At 36.4% G+C, this 18,267-nt stretch overlaps 2 protein-coding genes across 4 annotated transcripts in view; one reads left to right on the top strand and one right to left on the bottom strand.

The window, feature by feature from the left end:
• Window positions 1–3,797: 3,797 nt before the first annotated feature.
• Window positions 3,798–6,001, top strand: LOC132140670 (myeloid-associated differentiation marker-like protein 2). Of its 2 annotated transcripts, none has more exons than XM_059549549.1 (2): window positions 3,798–4,198; window positions 4,316–6,001. In XM_059549549.1, exon 2 carries the CDS (start codon window positions 4,515–4,517, stop codon window positions 5,424–5,426), a length of 912 nt encoding a protein of 303 aa, XP_059405532.1. In that variant the 5' UTR covers window positions 3,798–4,198; window positions 4,316–4,514; the 3' UTR covers window positions 5,427–6,001. The 2 variants fall into 2 exon arrangements, with proteins under 2 accessions (XP_059405532.1, XP_059405540.1); XM_059549557.1 differs by having other exon boundaries at window positions 3,798–4,131.
• Window positions 6,002–9,899: 3,898 nt separating this feature from the next.
• Window positions 9,900–18,267, bottom strand: part of LOC132140798 (NACHT, LRR and PYD domains-containing protein 3-like) — a 263,118-nt gene continuing 254,750 nt past the window's right edge. For both annotated transcript variants that reach the window (XM_059549795.1, XM_059549785.1), the window contains 3 exons: window positions 17,381–17,542; window positions 10,580–10,626; window positions 9,900–10,489 (listed from right to left, as the gene is read on the bottom strand). In XM_059549795.1, coding sequence (XP_059405778.1) covers window positions 9,951–10,489; window positions 10,580–10,626; window positions 17,381–17,542 — 748 coding nt within the window. In that variant the 3' untranslated portion in view covers window positions 9,900–9,950. The remainder of the gene's footprint in view (window positions 10,490–10,579; window positions 10,627–17,380; window positions 17,543–18,267) is intronic.

Consider the following 18,267-nt stretch of genomic DNA (forward strand, 5'->3'; position numbering starts at 1 on the left):
CATTATCACATGGCACAGCTGATTGGTTCTCTCCTGTGTCAGCAGCCAATAAGTTCAACATTCAAATATATGACTAGTGCTTGCTGTAGCAGTTTGCAGTGTGCTTCCAAAACTCTCCACCTTCCCCAGCTCCACCTGTATAGATCTACGAGGGGATTCGTGTTTGCTATATGGGGTTATTTCATGTGTAATATTTGCAGCAGCAATATTGCTTACATGATCACAGCAGCATGTTGTGAATGTATTAGCAGTAGCAAGTCTCTGTACTTGCTCTGCCGCAACAGCAGCGTACCAGATCTATTCTTTCAAGACCAAACACATTAACATTGTCATGTACATTACTATGGCAATCCCTCAGAGAGTAGTCATGACAGAACTATATTGTGATCACATGGACTACTTTTTTAAGAATTCTGAAGCAGTATAAATCCACTTGTGCTTGAATATCAAAAACAGAAGTTTGGATGTTGTTGAACATTCTTAAACTACATGAGGGTGAGTAAATGATGTCAGAATTTTTAGGTGAGCTATTTCTCTATGGTACCATAGATGCTCACAAATCCTGGATGAAATGCTAATTCCAGAAAACTGATCCTAAATTTCATAGTCACATTCTAGTCACACGTTAACCTGAATGTGACCCTGCTACTCAGGTCGTACTCTTCTTGGTGTACTTTCAGTTGAACTCATTCACCTTGTATTAAAATGGGGATTTCACTCATTTCACTGTGCATCAACTCATGGGACATCTTTTTCTTAGCGTCTTAATGGTAAAATAAGCAAAATTACACTGTTTGAGTGCTATTCCCCTTTGTGTAATAAACCACTATTGTACTGACTTTAAGGCGATTGATCACAGTTTTATCAATGCAAATTCTCACTCGATTGGGAAAGGTTGTGCTCTTTATTTATGTATAGTTTTTCTTTACAGCTGACTCCTTTGTGAGTACTTCTGTCAAATGAAATCACTCTAGACTGTTAAAATATTTAATATTAAAGTAATATTTTTAATATAACTTTTGTAGCGGTCTCATTAAAAAAATAAAAACAAAAAACAAACAAAAAAAATGAAAACAACAGAGATGTGAAGGTATTGCTAATTGCTACTTTGTTCTGTAACACATTTTTTTTTTTTACATAAACTCAATCTACATTGGTAAGTTGCATATTTATTTTATGTAAATCATATTTATAATGCTATTTTCACAGAGAAGTGATTCTTTGTAAATTGTAAATAATGCTGTTATTTCTTGTTGAATGCATGTATGTTTCCATGAGAGAACACATTACAGTTACTTCAAAGAAATGTTCAGTATTGCTCATTCATTTTTAAACACATTTATAGTCTCACTGCCGACCTCATGGAGTTACAGAATTAACCATGATACTTTAACAACAATCATATATTTCTTATTCATAACATTACAGGACTTTTCCTATCTGGAATTGATTGGAGGGTGAGATGTGACTTTATGACCAGTACTGGGGATAATGAATTGTAATCAGATAACTTTTTGCCAGTAACTAGTGAAGTAAAACATTACTTTTTAATTTCAGAAAAGAAAATATCAGATTCCCCCCTTCCCCATGAGAAATTGGGAGTGCAAAGGCGCTGTGTGTGCTGTACAAACATGATTGTAACTGCAGTTCCAGACTAAATGTGAACATGCATTTACTCATCTCACCTGCACAAAAACAGATTCAGTATTCCTCAAAACAGTTTAATGCAAACTTAGAATATGCAGAACCTGCAATAATTAAAAATGCTAAATAACACAAATATCGGTTTATTTTACAGTCCTGTTCCCCATGTACATACTATGTACTTATTATAGTAATTACAATAACTATGTAACAACTAGGTACTAACCCTGAACCTACCCCTAAACCTAACCCTAGCCCATGTAGTTACCTTGTATTACCAGAACTTTCTTAGATAAATACACTATAAGTACACTATAAGTACATGTAAGTACACTAACTGTAAAATAAAGTGCAACCCATATATCCTTCAAGGATTTAATCCACTTTACTATCAAATTGACTTGTTGCAGACCTTCAATGAACCAATTCAACCATACTAAGTAAAAATGACTTTAGATAAACATAACATCCGTGTTTCTTTTTTATTGCTGACGAGTGTTGAACTTTCTTCTCATTTGTCCTATTCTTAATGCAATGTGAGCATAGATTAAAGGTTTGTTTGAGCTGCGGTCTCTATTGTACAGCTGTGAATTTACATTTCCTTTAGCCTGAGGCTTATTCATTTCACTTTTAGTGTGAAAGGACTTTTACATTTGCCAAAAATATAATTTTTTTAATTAAAACAAAACAAGCAAGTCCAGCTCAACTTTAGAAAGTTATGCAAAAGTAACAATACATTAAAAAAAGTAACCAAGTAATGTAATGAATGTAATGAGTAAAGACTTTTTAAGGGAATAACACAATATTGTAATGCATTACTTTTAATATTAACTTTGCCCAATATTGTTCAAGACTGACTAGAGCCAAATGTTTGGAGAGGAGGGGTTTGAAACACACACACACACACACACACACACACACACACACACACACACACACACACACACACACACACACACACACACAATCTGTGCAACTATAAGTATTTTAAAGGTACATACTATTACCTGGATTATACATTAATAGCCTTAGTGTCAACTGGATGTTGTTGATGTTGTTGTTTTCTGAGGGTCGGGCGAAGTCCATTTTCCACAAGTTAATATGATTCCTTAGGGTCTTAATGAAAACTCTATAACATAGTTTGAAAAAAATTTATCTGTGGTAGTGTAAAACAACACCCTTTTACCCTGTCAAAAACAGCTCTTTTCAGAGCAACTCGTTTTGTTGCATGCTGCTTTAAATTCAAATTAGCTCTGCTGACCACTCCCCTCTCTTCTGTGGGGTGAATCTTGCTAACTAGCACATTATTAGGAAAGGCAATTAGTAAAGATTCATAAATAAATAAAAATTATACTCACAAATGATTTGTGCGAACATAGATGTTTTTAGTCAGAACCAGGGTACATTCCCTTCAAAAACAAATGTAATCTACCTTGTCTTCAGCGGCTAAGATGTCGGGAGTAAACAAAGACTGCTATGTTCATTATTACATCCTAACAACAAAGCACCTTATCCCTTAGGAGACATTCTTTCATCTGCTCCAGTGTCGAAACAATGGAAGGACTGTTGACAGCTCACTCAGGGCGGGTCTTACGTAAAACGCTAAAACGTGTCAATCAACAATCATATGAGCGACCAAGGTCTGTGTGACATCACACAGCCAAGCATCTGAGAACAGCTTGATTTGAGGAAGGGGTTAATATTAATGTGAACTATAAAAAAACACTGGGGGGATTTTTATCATTATAGGGTGGGTGTGTACACACACAGCCAACACACATTTATGTTCAAACAACATGTAAAAGTGAATTTTGCATCCAATGACCCCTTTAAGAAACTATGAAAATCTACTTAATGAAAAAAATTCAGAAAAAAAAAAAATAATAATTATTACTAAGAAAATAAAGAGAGAAACTGACAAGCCATTTTTCATCTGCTCTTAATCTGGGGCCATTACATTGCACTTTTTCTTTGAGCCAGATAGATGTGCCAGGGCCTACTCCTTGTAATTGTCCCTAAATAGCTCACATACATAGACACACAGTTTGCTACCATATGAAACAAGACTCCCTGCCCTGTTGCTTGACGCAGACATTCGGATTCCCACCCCATTCCACAGTGGAATATAGGGCTCTATTTATAGAGCTGGTGGAGCTCGTGGCCCTGAGCTCGGCAAAACGCACTCATTAGAACACTTTCCCAAGTACACTTCAACTCAAAGCCCAGCGCACGTCAGTGTGTGTGAGAGTGGAAACCGTGCTAGTGAGAGTAAGAAATCAGAGAAGGTAATCAGTGTTAAAAGAAGAAGAAAGTTTGAAGAAACTGGGAACCTGATTCCATCGCATGTGGAATATTTACTGGATCTTGCTAATCTTGATAAGAAGAGATACTTCGGCTAAAGCAGCATCTTGAAGGTTGACTTGTGTGGAACTTCAAGTGGTCACGATCAACTGACAAATACCACATAACAAGACCTGCGAGGACAAGGTGACTATGTAAAGACTCAAGCTGTAAGGTGTCCTAGAGAGCCATTGACTGGAATTGGGAACTTTATGTAAATAACAACAATGATTTGAATTTAAAAGTCAATTCTCTTTTGGTCATTCTATTGGTTTTGCTATAGTTTGCTAGATAGTCTTTTGTGTTCAAATTCCTCTTCACTCACAGACAGAGAGATCATACAGAGTTTTTACTGTAATCCGATCCTACACATTCTCCAGTAATTATAAAGCAGAGCTGGGAAGCAGTAAAGGAGGTTTGTCATTAAGGCTGGCTAAATAAAGAGGCAGGCAAAGGGCAAGGTTTGTGGATTGGGCCGTGGAGGTGCCGTGACACTCATCTGATTCAGCGAGGTCCACCCAAAGCTTCCCATGGACCCCCAAGGAGGCCATTATCTAAACAGGGCAGCAGTACTGTCTGGAGTCGGCGCTGCCCGGATGTGCCAGCTGCTTCTAGGTTGCACCACCATGGCCTTGGTGGCCCACAGTGCAGGTTTCAGTGCCACCTACGGGACCTACTGCATGTTCGTCTGGTGTTTCTGCTTTGCCGTCACACTGGTGGTCTTCTCTCTGGACGTGACGAGGCTACACGGGTGTATGCCCATCTCCTGGGACAACTTCACTGTGGCCTTCTCCATGTTGGCCACTCTCATGTATGTCACGGCTTCGATAGTCTACCCAGTCTACTTCCTCAGATCTGAGTGCCCATCCGAGGGCTGCGAGGTGCGCAACTATCGCATCGCTGTCACCTTCTGCTCCAGCGTCTGCTGCTTCGCCTACGGGGCCGAGGTGTTTATCACACGGGCCAAGCCGGGCCACGTGGTTGGCTACATGGCCACTGTGTCTGGTCTGCTCAAGGTGGTCCAAGCCTTCATAGCCTGCATCATCTTCGGTGCTCTGGCCAATGACAGTGAATATAACCGCCACATCCCTACTCAGTACTGCGTGGTAGTCTACAGCCTGTGCTTTGCTGTAACAGTGGTGGTGGTGGCCCTGACTGTCTCGGGGAGAACGTCTTCACTGCGCTTCCCTTTTGACCGCTTTGTGGTCATCTACACCTTCCTTGCAATGCTGCTGTATCTGAGTGCTGCTGTGGTCTGGCCGGTTTTTAGTTTTGATAAGAAATATGGCACCCTGGTGCGACCAAAAGACTGTCAGAGAGGAAAGTGCCCATGGGACAGCAAGCTGGTAATCGCTGTGTTCACTTGTGCCAACCTGGTGCTGTACTTCACCGATCTTGTTTACTCTCAAAGAATACGATTTGTCTCACATTCAGCTGCGTAAGACCAGCTCATCTCCAGAATGGTGGACATATGAATACTGGAAACGAGGCTTGAAAATGTTGTAACATACAGCCATGTTAGTAAAATACAGCTGTGTTTACTTGTAGTACTTTAAAATACTCTGGATTTTTGTAATTTTGTTGATTAGAATGAAAATGTTGAGACTTTCCAACTGCAATTCTAACTCCAATTGATTTTTTTTTCTTTGTGTTACTTGGTAAAGTCTTTACTTTGCTTGTAGAATGAAATCAAAACAAGTCTAGACTCTATTCCAATGTACCAACTGACCTCTCTGACAATATCTCTCCTCAATTCATTGACACTGTAAGACTTAAATGGATAGTTCAACAAAACATGTAAATTCTGCCATTGTTTACTTTTTATTCGATTTAAACTTTATTTCTTCTGTAGAACACAAAGGAAGATATTCTGAAAATGCCGTCAGTTTTGGTGATTGTATTGGACAAAAACATTATATTATGTTCTACAGAAATTCATAGAGTTTAGGGATGACATGAGGCGGAGTAAAAGATGACATGATTTTTAAACTATACCGTCAAGTATGTTTTTTGTTGTTGTTGTGAATAAGAACAGTTATTATATGGCTTACTATGAGTACAAATTAAACTGATGTTATAGGTTATATGTCACGATAGCATATTATTATTATTATTACTGTTATTACTATTATTATTATTTTATTATTATCATTATCATTCGATTACTAATATGGTAATGCTTATATTTGGAAATTATAATTTCTAACACAGACTTGGTCAGCTGCTTATCCAAACAAGAGAGATCTGTGACCTCTGACTAAAAGAAGAGTATATATAATATAGCCTATCACTTGTTTATGTATTGTCCATAAATACCATGTAATTTAATGTAATTTTATTGTATTTTATTTTAGCTCAGAAAGCAATCTCTGCATATTTGGTCAATGTACCAAGACTCCAATAAAAGTTCAGATTATTATTTTTTTTTTATAGCATGTGACAATATATTGTTACTTATTTCCAATGCATTAAAATAAAGCAAAATATATTGGTAATTAAACTGCAATCTTTTGTGCCCATATCAGTTTCTTTCTTTTTTTCTCAATCTCAATGTCATCACAAAATATACATTTATTAGAATTAAATCCAAATCTAGCTGAAGTCTTGGATAGATATCCCATTTAAAAGTTTAAAACTAATTTCTTTAATTTTTGGAGATAAAGTCAATTTTGTGTATTTTGTTCTAAGAATATGAATGGTATCTTTTTGGAAGTTATAAGAAATAGAATTTCTGTAGACTACAATAGGATCAGAAATGTTGTTAAACATATGTCTAATAATTTTGTTTGAAAGTTTACAAGTTTATTTTACTAATTATACTTAAGTAAAGTTCAAGTATATTTTTAAGTATACTTCATGTAGCAAGTATACAAATATCTGTGTTCTAGTAGTATACTTGTGAGTGCACTGTTTCAATACTCCTTGTGACTAAATTGGCCCACTTTCTAGTATATAAAAGTATACTTTTAAGTATCCTTTAAGTATAACCGTAGCAAACTTTGAGTACACAACTAGTTCACCTCTATGTTTGTAGTTTGTACTGCGATTATACTAAAAGTGAACTTATAGGTACACTGATAGTTTACTAATTAAATACTTTGTACCCTTTGAAGTACAGTATAGTATCAGTAAACTACTAGTCTAGCAGTTTTATACTGCAAGTATACTCATAGGTTTTCTTTTATTTGAACTTTAAAACACTTTAAGTATACTACTATGTCCCTATGTAGGTTTTAATTTGTATATATGTTGTTGAATATGAATATCTGAACATTCAAAACATCCAAAGAAACAACGGAGTATCTGCTTGTAAACAAAAACATTTTATTCTAGCTTCATGCATTATTTTTTAACACTTTAATGTGTTTCATCAAAAATAAAGAAATAACATTTTGAACCGAAAGCTGAAAAAAGACTATGAACTGGATAATCAAAACGTAAATGGAGTCGTTCGACACCCAAAAGCTTGACTGTAATTATTACCTATTCATCGGTCAATATTTTATTCCATAACGTTACAGTTTTGATGCTGTCTGATGATCGTGTTGCATGTGCTAGTATCTGGTGTTTCTTTTTTCTTCTAGTGATGTGTCGTTCTTGAACGATTCGTTCATTTTGAACGAATCTTTAATGTGACTCGGGAAGAACGAGTCGCCTCGGGGAGTGATTCGTTCAGTCGTGCATGTCACGTGATTAAGGAACGACTCGACCCGAAAGACTCATGAGATGAACGAATAATTTCTCTTTCCGGCTCGGACTGCATTGGTAGCGTATGGATCTGTCACGTGATTAAGGCATGACTTAAACCCGAAGACTTTTTGTGAGATAAGATGTGAGGTGAGGTGAATCACAGACTGAAGACCCAGGTAAAGAATGAATTAATCTTTTCTGTATCTTATAGCATTTTATTTTTGTATTGTTTGTAGTGTGATCAGAGTTTGCGTAAGTACTAGATGTGCTGGGGAAGTAGCACGTAACATTTTAATTACATTTTGCTAAAATGAACGAAAAGACTCGAAAAAAGATTTGTTCATTTTGCTGAACGTGACTCAAAAGTCTGAGTCGGTAAAATGATCCGAACTTCCCATCACTATTACTTCCTCACTTGTGTTTTTGTGGAAATTCTGTGCAGAAGATCTGTACTAGCGCCCTGAAAGTTTAAGTTTAAGTTATTAGATAAACAATCTTTAAAATATTTTTTTTAGCATTATGAGTCAAAGTCTTTGATACATTTCTTAAACTCCAATAAGATTCCCAGTCTTCATTTGTTCTGTCTTTAGGAATTTAGCTCGGGCCTCGTCTCTCGGTTGAAAAAGACCTATAAGTTCAGCATTTATCCAAGGAAAACGTTTTCCCTTGACTTGCGAATGTTTTTATTTTTATATAATAAAGAGTTGAAAAATAAACAGTAACACCTGATTAGTGTAAGTTACTTTCAAGGCTTCGTTCAGTTTTTACTGCAAACATAACAAGTGTGACCCAAAAACCAAGAAGAGTTTAATTTTAATAAAAAAAAAAAATTAAAAAAAAAAATTATATATATATATATATGTATATTTATAAATATTTGATTGTATCATCAAATCCCCTCAAAATTCTGAATAATAAAGAAAAAAATATTAATGTGTAACATTGAATTTCCTGAATAAAGAAAAAGGGCTCAGAGTATTATTATCATTAGTATCATAAAATCCCCTCAAAACTGTGAACAAAAATCAGAAAATATTATTAAACAAAAACATATTATATAGATTTTCCTGAAAAAAGAAAAATGGCTTAAACTTTAAGAAATTTTAATGGGGGAAAATAAATAATAAACAACGAATATTATTGGACAAGAATATATTGTCAATACATTTTATTGGGAAAAATAGCTAATTACAATTTTATAGATATTACATAAATATCAACAAAATCTCATCGATATTCTAAATAATAAGTAAAAAATGTTATTGAACAAAATGTATTGTATTGATTTTCCAAAAAAAAAAAAAAAAAAAGAAAGAAAATTAGGAGGCTCAGAGTTTAATAAATTTAAATGAGAGGAAAAAATAGCTCATAGAAAGTGTATATATATATATTTATTTATTTTCAAGGCTCAAGTCCCTTTTTTAAGTGTGAATTTACCAGGTGTGACCAAAAATGAAGATGTTTAAAGGGTTAATAATGTTTGAAAGATGATTTCAAACAAGAAGAAAAAGAAGAAAGAAGAAAAAGAAGAATAAGAAGAATAAGAAAAAGAAAAAGAAGAAAAAGAAGAATAAGAAGAATAAGAAAAAGAAGAAAAAGAAAAAAAGAAGAATAAGAAAAAGAAGAAAGAAGAAAAATAAGAATGAAGATACAGTAATTTTATTTTGAAAATACAGCCAGAGAAATATGATACAGTAGAGTAAATGACATTATTTTACACACAGTTATCAGTGTGTGTGTGTGTGTGTGTGTGTGTGTGTGTGTTTAGTGTGACACAGAGACACTGAAGACTTTGAAGAATAAAGTCTAAATCCAGCGAGTAGAGGTTTAGTGAATGTGTGTGTGAATGTGTGTAAGTGTGTGAGTGTGTGTGAGTGTGTTTAATGTGTGTGTGTGAATGTGTGTAAGTGTGTGTGTGTGTGTGTAAGTGTGTGAATGTGTGTGTGAATGTGTGTGTGTGTGTGAGTGTGTGAGTGTGTGTGTGTGAGTGTGTTTAATGTGCGTGTGTGTGTGTGTGTGAATGTGTGTAAGTGTGTGTGTGTGTGAGTGTGTGAGTGTGTTTAATGTGTGTGTGTGTGTGTGTGTGTGAGTGTGTGTGTGTGTGTGTGTGTGAGTGTGTTTAATGTGTGTGTGTGTGTGTGTGTGTGTGTGTGAATGTGTGTAAGTGTGTGTGTGTGTGAGTGTGTTTAATGTGTGTGTGTGAGTGTGTGTGAGTGTGTGTGTGTGTGAGTGTGAGTGTGTGTGTTTAATGTGTGTGTGTGTGTGTGTGTGTGTGTTTAGTGTTTCATGTCACACAGAGACACTGAAGAGTTTGTATAAAGGTGAAATCCAGCGAGTAGCGGTTGAGTGAATGTGTGTGTGAATGTGTGTAAGTGTGTGAGTGTGTGTGTGTCAGAGACGCTGTAGAAGGACAGAGAGCTGCTCGACTCGTCCAGAAACACTGCGACTCTCTTACAGGAGTCTGGAGCAACAGAGATACAAGTCTCTTTATTATTGTGACGAGCAGTGAATCTGTGACCAGAGCAGATCAGACTCCAGGAGATCTCATTACGTCCAAACACACAGTTAAGACTCCCTCCTTTCCTCTTGATTTCTTTATAACACACTGATATATGAACATCTCCGCTCCATTCAGTCTCCCAGTAACAGCGTCCAGTCAGACTCTCTGAACACAGAACCTGATCCCACAGATCAAATCTGTCGGGATGATCAGGATATGACTGTCTCTCAGAGACATGCGTCACCTTTCTGTTCTCCTCAGACAGAACGAGGTTTCTGAATGCTGTGTTTGGATCCAGTGTGAGATCACAGGCGTCTGAACACAACACACACACATTACAACACACACATTTACAACTCAACTACAAACAACAAAACTGTCTGTGTGTGTTTGTGAGTGACTTACATTTCTGAGGTCCTGATGTCATCATGTGTACTCCTCCATGATCCACACTAGAAAACACACACACACACACACACACACACACACACACACACACACACACACACACACACACACACACACACACACACAGCTGCATCAGTGAATGTTTGTTGTGCAAATATGGTACAGAAGGACTAAGATTAAATAGATTTAAGAAAATAATATTTAGTGTTGTTGAGTCTTTATTTCTGATGGACAGAAATCTCAGAAGAGTTCAGAGAGAAAGAGAAGAACATCATCAAGTGATACACAGAGATCAAGAGGAGCAGAACTTATTCATTATGATGGAAATAATAGCCCACAATAATTGGATAAATATTGAATAGAATAATAAATGAAATCTTAAATAAATATAATAAAATTCCTTCACAATTCTAGATAATAATTAGAATACATATTTGTGACAAGTGGGGCGGGGCCGAGGGACATGGGAGCGAGGCCGGTGGAGTGATTGGAGATGAACTACACCTGTTCGACCCACCGGTCTCGAGGCCCATGGAGGAGATGGAAGGATATAAAACTGGAGCGACGACAGTGAAGGACGAGAGAGGACCAGGCCTGGGCTTTTAGTTGTGTTTTGGTTTTTATTTTATGCGCACCAGTCGTCCGTGAGGGGCTGGTGCGCTGTTTTTGTGTTTATTTTGCTATTAAAATGTTTTTGATTGTCCGCCGGTTCCCGCCTCCTTTTTCCGGATGAATATGAAGGTTTAAATCATTACAGTGGTGCCGAAGCCCGGGAGAAGGAGGGACGCGCTGCTGAAGATCCCTCGCCGCTGTGGTGAATCCGCGGTGCCATCGAGCTGGCGAGGAGTGTGCCGCCATGGACGCTCGAGGCGGTGGGCTGGAGCGAGTTGCCGGGGACGGGCGAGCTCGCTACCGGCCGCCCACGATGTGGAGAGACGGCTGCCGTCCGTGAGGGAGCGGAGGAGTCAGCGCCGTTCGCCAGGTGGCCGGGGCCTGCTGCCTCCGCCGGAACGGGGAGGAGCAGGGAACGGGGGACTCCTGCCGGCTGCCCAAAACCGGAGGAGCCGTCGCCGTTCACCGGGCGGCGGAGGAGTGTCGTGCTGTCCGCCGAGGGCCGTCCAGTGCCACCGCCAGGCACCGTGGAGGAGATCGCCCAGCTGGTGGAGGGCCGAGCAGCGGTGCGTCTGGGAACCGGAATTTTTTTTTTTTTTCCTCTCTCCCCTCTCTCGTCTCTGTCGCTCCTCCTTCCATCTCCTTTTCTCTCGCCTCGTCTGTCCTACCCCCAGGTTCCCGCAGGTCCCCGTGAGCGGCCCCCCCGGAGGGAGGGGGGGGGGGGGTAGAGCGCAGTCTCGGGAGTACCCCCTGGCCTGCGAGGGGCGATGGGGGTATGTGACGAGTGGGGCGGGGCCGAGGGACATGGGAGCGAGGCCGGTGGAGTGATTGGAGATGAACTACACCTGTTCGACCCACCGGTCTCGAGGCCCATGGAGGAGATGGAAGGATATAAAACTGGAGCGACGACAGTGAAGGACGAGAGAGGACCAGGCCTGGGCTTTTAGTTGTGTTTTGGTTTTTATTTTATGCGCACCAGTCGTCCGTGAGGGGCTGGTGCGCTGTTTTGTGTTTATTTTGTTATTAAAATGTTTTTGATTGTCCGCCGGTTCCCGCCTCCTTCTTCCGGATGAATATGAAGGTTTAAATCATTACAATATTATTTTGAACAAATATTACAATGATAAAAAATGTGATCCAAAAATCATGAAGCTCAGAACGTAATTATATGCATATGACATACGTATTGCATAAGATACTATGCAATATTAATACAATTTACATGAACTGTTTTTCCTTTAAAATTAATTAAGATTTGAGCTTCTTCATTTTTGGGAAGCACCTGGTTCTTGAAATGTGTGTTTAGTTTTTTTTAATTTAAAGGAAAATCAATGTAATGTATTTTTTTTTTCAATAATATTTTCTGATTATTATTGCAATATTTATACAATTTATATTAACTATTTTTCCATTCAAAATAAGATCTGAGCCTCTTCATTTTTGGATCGCACTTGGTTCTTGAAATGCAAGTTTGTTTGTTTTTTCAAGGAAGATCAATGTAATATATATTTATTCAATAGTATTTTCTGATTATTATTGCAAATTTGCAGGGGATTTTATAATAGTATGCAATATTTATACAGTTTATATTAACTATTTTTCCATTCAAATTAATTAAATTCTGAGCCTCTTCAATTTGGGATCGCGCTTGGTTCTTGAAATGTAAGGGGGTTTTTTTTCCCGTTTTTTTTTCAAGGAACATCAATGTAATATATTTTTGTTCAATAATATTTTCTGATTATTTTAGAGAATTTTCAGGGGATTTTATGATACTATGCAATATTTATACAATTTACATGAATATTTTTCCATTACAATTAATCAAGATCTGATCTACTTCATTTTGGGGTCGTGCTTGGTTTCCTGATATTTAAGTGTCTTTTTTTTTTTTTTTTTGAATTTTTTCTAAATATATTTTTGTTCAATAATATTTGTTTTACTATTATTGCGTAAAACATCCATCTGTAACCATCTGTAAAAATATAAATTTGAGTGAATTTTATGATACATTGCAATAATTATACTGTCTTTATAAACCACTTTTTTTCAAATAACATCAATGTAATATATTCAATAATAGTTTCTGATTATTTTAAAGTATTTTCAGGGGATTTTATGATAGTGTGCAATATTTATACAATTTACATGAACCGTGCTTCCATTAAAATGAATGAAATACAAACATTAACAGATGTAAAGGAGTGTTACTCATTAAAAACATAAACAGATTTGTTTAAAAGATGTCGACTCAAATGATGAAGACTGAAACCCCTTTTTCTGTGTGGTTTGTCTGTTCGTCCAAACGCAGCACCAGATTACTGAAGCCGAACATTTTGAAAACTCCTGCCAGTGTGAAGATTTTCATAAACTCTGGATGTTATCGTAATGAAACCAGAGATTCTGGCTTGTGATTTGTGATTGATTGATTTGATTTGTGGCCAAAGATTAATATACAGCTGGTAGTCGACTAAAAAGCCTTCTACAGTCACGTGTAAACCCCAGTCACGTGTTCATGAGATGACCAGCAGGTGGCGCACAATACACATACAAATAATAATATAGCATTGTAAACCTTGACTGATTATTCATCATAGAAAAGCTCAATTTTCAAACTATATGACTACAGTGAAATATTACAGTGACAGCAGTGCTTAGTGTGTGCTTACTCTACAATACTGACCAGTATTACAAATTATTATAGGCCTACATTTAAAGAGGTTTGCATTATGCCATAAAATGTATAAAATGAGAGAAAAGGTGAAATACTCTGAATACTATTTTTCCAACACATATTTACGTTACATTATATCACATTAATGCCTCAAATAAAACATTAGAATTTCACATTTAATCATTTGTTGAGCGATTTCAACAGGTCCCGCACACACTTAGCTATCTGTCCTTTATTGATACATCTGTTCCTGTATTACAGAACCCTGCTCATGACATGCTGAAAAATATCATGTCTGTTAATGTCACAGACATCTTGGACATGTTGATTACAAAATAAAAATGGTTCTAACAGCAGTAAAAGTGGTTCATTGGTTTGTGATGATAGGGGAACCACTTTAAGTGTAATAGCTCCTGTGTTTTAAAGACTTTATGCAGCACTTCTGTCAAATGATGCTGTGTAAAACCATAAGAGGAACCCCATTCTCCTCAGATTTGAGATATGTTGCTCCACTCTCATATGTTTGCTATGAATGGGGATTTACTACAATGACAAAAGCTGTTTTGAATCACTTTTATTTTTTGTGTGTCTAAAGTGAGAACACTGTATTTAATCATTCCCATGATCTAACTAGAGAAAGAAAATAAAAAAACCCTGCAAACTGGTGTGGATGTTGTGAGTCTGTCAGGATATCATCTTATCATGAACTGTTGAGTTAAAGTAACCCTGCCAGCTCTACAGAAACCAATGTGAGTGGAGCAGGAGATTTAGAGCCGTTCTATTCACAATTAACCCCTTTTATTCTTTTTTTTGTAAACTCGAGGCATTCGGTTGGTTTTAGAGACCAAAAGCGAAATCATTTTTTGCAGTAGGCATGGATCAACAGAGCAGTATATACAGTATTATATACAGTGTAATTTGCAGTGTTCCTTGATTTAGTTTTGTTTCATGAGACACACAACACGTCAGTGCAGCAGACAAATAACCTGACTGAAAGAGCCCCCGCGAGTGAACGAGACAGAGACTGACAGACAGAAACATTTGATCTTAATTTAGGACACACTGCTTTGTACTGTTTCCATTGTGCACTGCTTTAATTGTACCCGGTAACACTGCAGTTCCTTTGGCAATACAAATGTAAAAAAATATTTAATAATAATAAAAAAAGATTCTGCATAACTCATTGTGCATCAAATCGCACAGGAAAAACAAACATTGAACTCTACATGCAAATCTGTAATAAAATTGTCCCAAGATTTTATGTAAACCTTGAAAATGTGTCTTTTTTATGCTATAAACTGAAGCGGTGATTTTTATTAGTTTAATTTTTTATTTTCAATGTTCAGCTGTATCACTTAATTATTTAAAAAAACAATAATATTACTTTTTTATTATAGTTTTAGTTAATTTAGTTATATTCAGCATTTAAATCCAGAAAGTGATTAAAGGTTCATAAAATCACTTAAGCTATCAATTATTTAACTAGAATCAATTATGACGATATAAAACGATACGTCTCCCAGGCAAGAAGTGTAGTTTTAAAATACTATTTAAACTTATTCTAAATGCCATAAAAGATCTTTAAAGTTGTCTCTGTCTCTGTCAAAAAAACTAAAACCGAAAGCACAATATTGCTTAATCCCTTCATCAAGTCTCATTGTGTTTGAGCGTTTCGAAGTGCGCACTTTGTTCAAGTGATCAGTTCATGATCCGGCTACTGGAGATGGTCCTCACTGCAGAACACAAGATCCAAGGGTGTGGTTAGATCCAGATCCAACTCCTGCCACCAAACCCACCCCTCTCCAACCCTAAACCAACCAATCTCCACCCCTAGATGTGGATACAACCACGCCCACTGGATCTTTTGTTCTGCAGTGATTGGCTACTGGGTGGCTCTGTTCACAGTGAATGCAGTGAACTCGTTTATTGCATCTGCTGTCAGTTTAGTGTGTGTTTGGGAATGCAACGTTCACCAGTTATGCTTTATTTTCACAGCATTTTTACAGAATTTCACTAGATTTGTAGCGAAAAATTTTTTTTTAAACTGTTTTCAAAAATAAAAGCTCTACTGCTGTGTCCGTCAGAATATACCGTAAGCTTAAAAGCACAGTATGAATTTCTAGCGGTTTAAATGCAGTCCAATTCAAAACCATGGTTAATTTATGGTTACTATGGTGAGAACAATAATCAAGGTTTTTTTTTTTCTTAGTCACAAGTTGGGCCAACTTAAAATTTTAAGGCAACCAGCCTTAGCAGATTTTTGAGTTTACTCAACTTAAAGGTCAATTAGTTGTACAAACTTTTGTGCATATTCAATCAACATAATATATTAAGTTGGGCCAACTTAAAATTTTAAGTCAACTAAACACAAAATTGAACGTTTAATATATTATGATTTTTTACAGTGTAGAAAGTCAATGGACACAAGGGAGGCAAACCTCCGCTGTAACTTTACCTGCACGTTACTGTTGGATAGTGTTACTTTATAAAAACGACTGACTTTTACACTTTTAATATCATATTTAGTTATATTTGCACTGTTACGTGTAAATAAAACGTGTCCCTTTTGAATGATGTATTACTCTTATCTGTACAATTACAAAATCTGTACAAAATTATGCCATATTACAAGTTGTTTCCACTTATCAGGAAAAAATTTAAGTGATTTCACCAGCACCTCCATGTAATGCACACAAACACTTGGATATGTGCCTGATAGTGAGGGGCCATGTACAGTTGCTACTACTTACATTTTTCAATTTCAAATGATAAACCATATTTGAGATTGATAAATGATAGGCGAACATTTGGATATCTTTTCTGACATACTGTAATTGGTGTATCCAAATATATATATATATATATATATATATATATATATATATATATATATATACACACACACATACACTAATGCACAAATGATTGGGATCAGAATGATTCAAGGAGTTTCTTATCCTCATCAAGGCTGCATTTATTTTACCAAAAAATACAGAAAAAAAACATTATCTTGCAAAATGTTATTAAAATAAAAAATAATGTTTCTATTTTAATATACTTTGAAATATAATTTATGTGATGCAAGGCTGAATTTGCATCAGCCGTAACTCCAGTCTAAGGTTTTATTCTATTATTATTATTATTATTATTATTATTATTATTATTATTATTATTATTATTATTTATTTTGGATACAACAATATAATTTTTAAGGATTCTATGTTGAATAAAAAGTTAATAAGAATAGCATTTAGTCAAAATATCTTTTCTAACACTACTATGAAACAAAAACCTTGATCTGGCTTTAATGCATTTTTTTTTAAATTGAGACTGCAAATGGAGATTGTAAATATTACTTTAAATATTATTCATAATATTTCACATAATCTTCACTGCTACCAAAACTCTTTCTGTGTTTCTTATTGAAAATAAAATTGTTACTTGCATTCTTTATTTGGAAGTGGTACTGCTCCCCCCCCCCCCCCCCCCAACAAAAACTGGCCTTATCAACTTACTTGAGTTTGTCCAGATGTTTGAGTGTATCAGAGAGCAGCTTCGCTCCTGATTCTCCTGGGTGATTGTAGCTCAGATCCAACTCTCTCAGGTGTGAGGGGTTTGAGCTCAAAGCTGATGCCAGAGCTGCGCAACCTTCTTCTGTCACCATACAGCCAGATAATCTACAACAACAGTAAGTGTTAATGTTAGTGTGCTTATTAAAAAACAAACAAACAACAACAAAACATACAGTATAAATATAGTTCTAGGTTGAAGTCATTGGAGTTCAAGGACCAACAACTTCACCAGCAGATTAAACAATTGATATGAGTCAAATACACTGAATCTTGAACAACAACCAAAAATCCTGTGTACCACATCCTCTGTTTCTTGTTTTTTTTAAACAGAGCAGGGTTTTTTCCAAGGCGAGTGGGGGTTTTCTATTTGTGTATATTCAACATGAAACACAATAAAATGCAAAAATTATGATGACCCAAATAATGCATTGTTTCAGTTTTTTTTTCTTAAAAACCATCTGTAAAGGCATCTAGTCTCCCTTATATCCTGCTGTCAGTGCAGACACATTTCAGAAAGTCAGTGACTAGCAGCGGAACGGATTTCAGGAAGTTCATGGACAAGTTCATCACATGTACGTAAAGGAGTTAGTTTACGTACATGTGTCAGTCAGCTCCTACCCCTAAACTCAGAATATGAAGCAAACATGCAATAATTAAATGTGTTAAATAACACAAATGCATCTAATCCCATTTTATTAACCAGTGTCTTTGCTGCTGATCTTTGATGAACCAGTTCAACCATACTGATAAGCAAAGATGACTTTAGATTAACTAAAAATTGTGCTTCATTGTTTTTTCATTGCTGATAACATTCCTGCCCTGCGTTCTAC

This window comes from Carassius carassius, chromosome 1, assembly GCF_963082965.1.
Source record: "Carassius carassius chromosome 1, fCarCar2.1, whole genome shotgun sequence".
Classification (NCBI taxonomy): Eukaryota; Metazoa; Chordata; class Actinopteri; order Cypriniformes; family Cyprinidae; genus Carassius; species Carassius carassius.

Coding starts and splice junctions, on each gene's coding strand:
- LOC132140670 (XM_059549549.1), top strand. CDS start 4,515: ATGGACCCCCAAGGAGGCCATTATCTAAACAGGGCAGCAGTACTGTCT.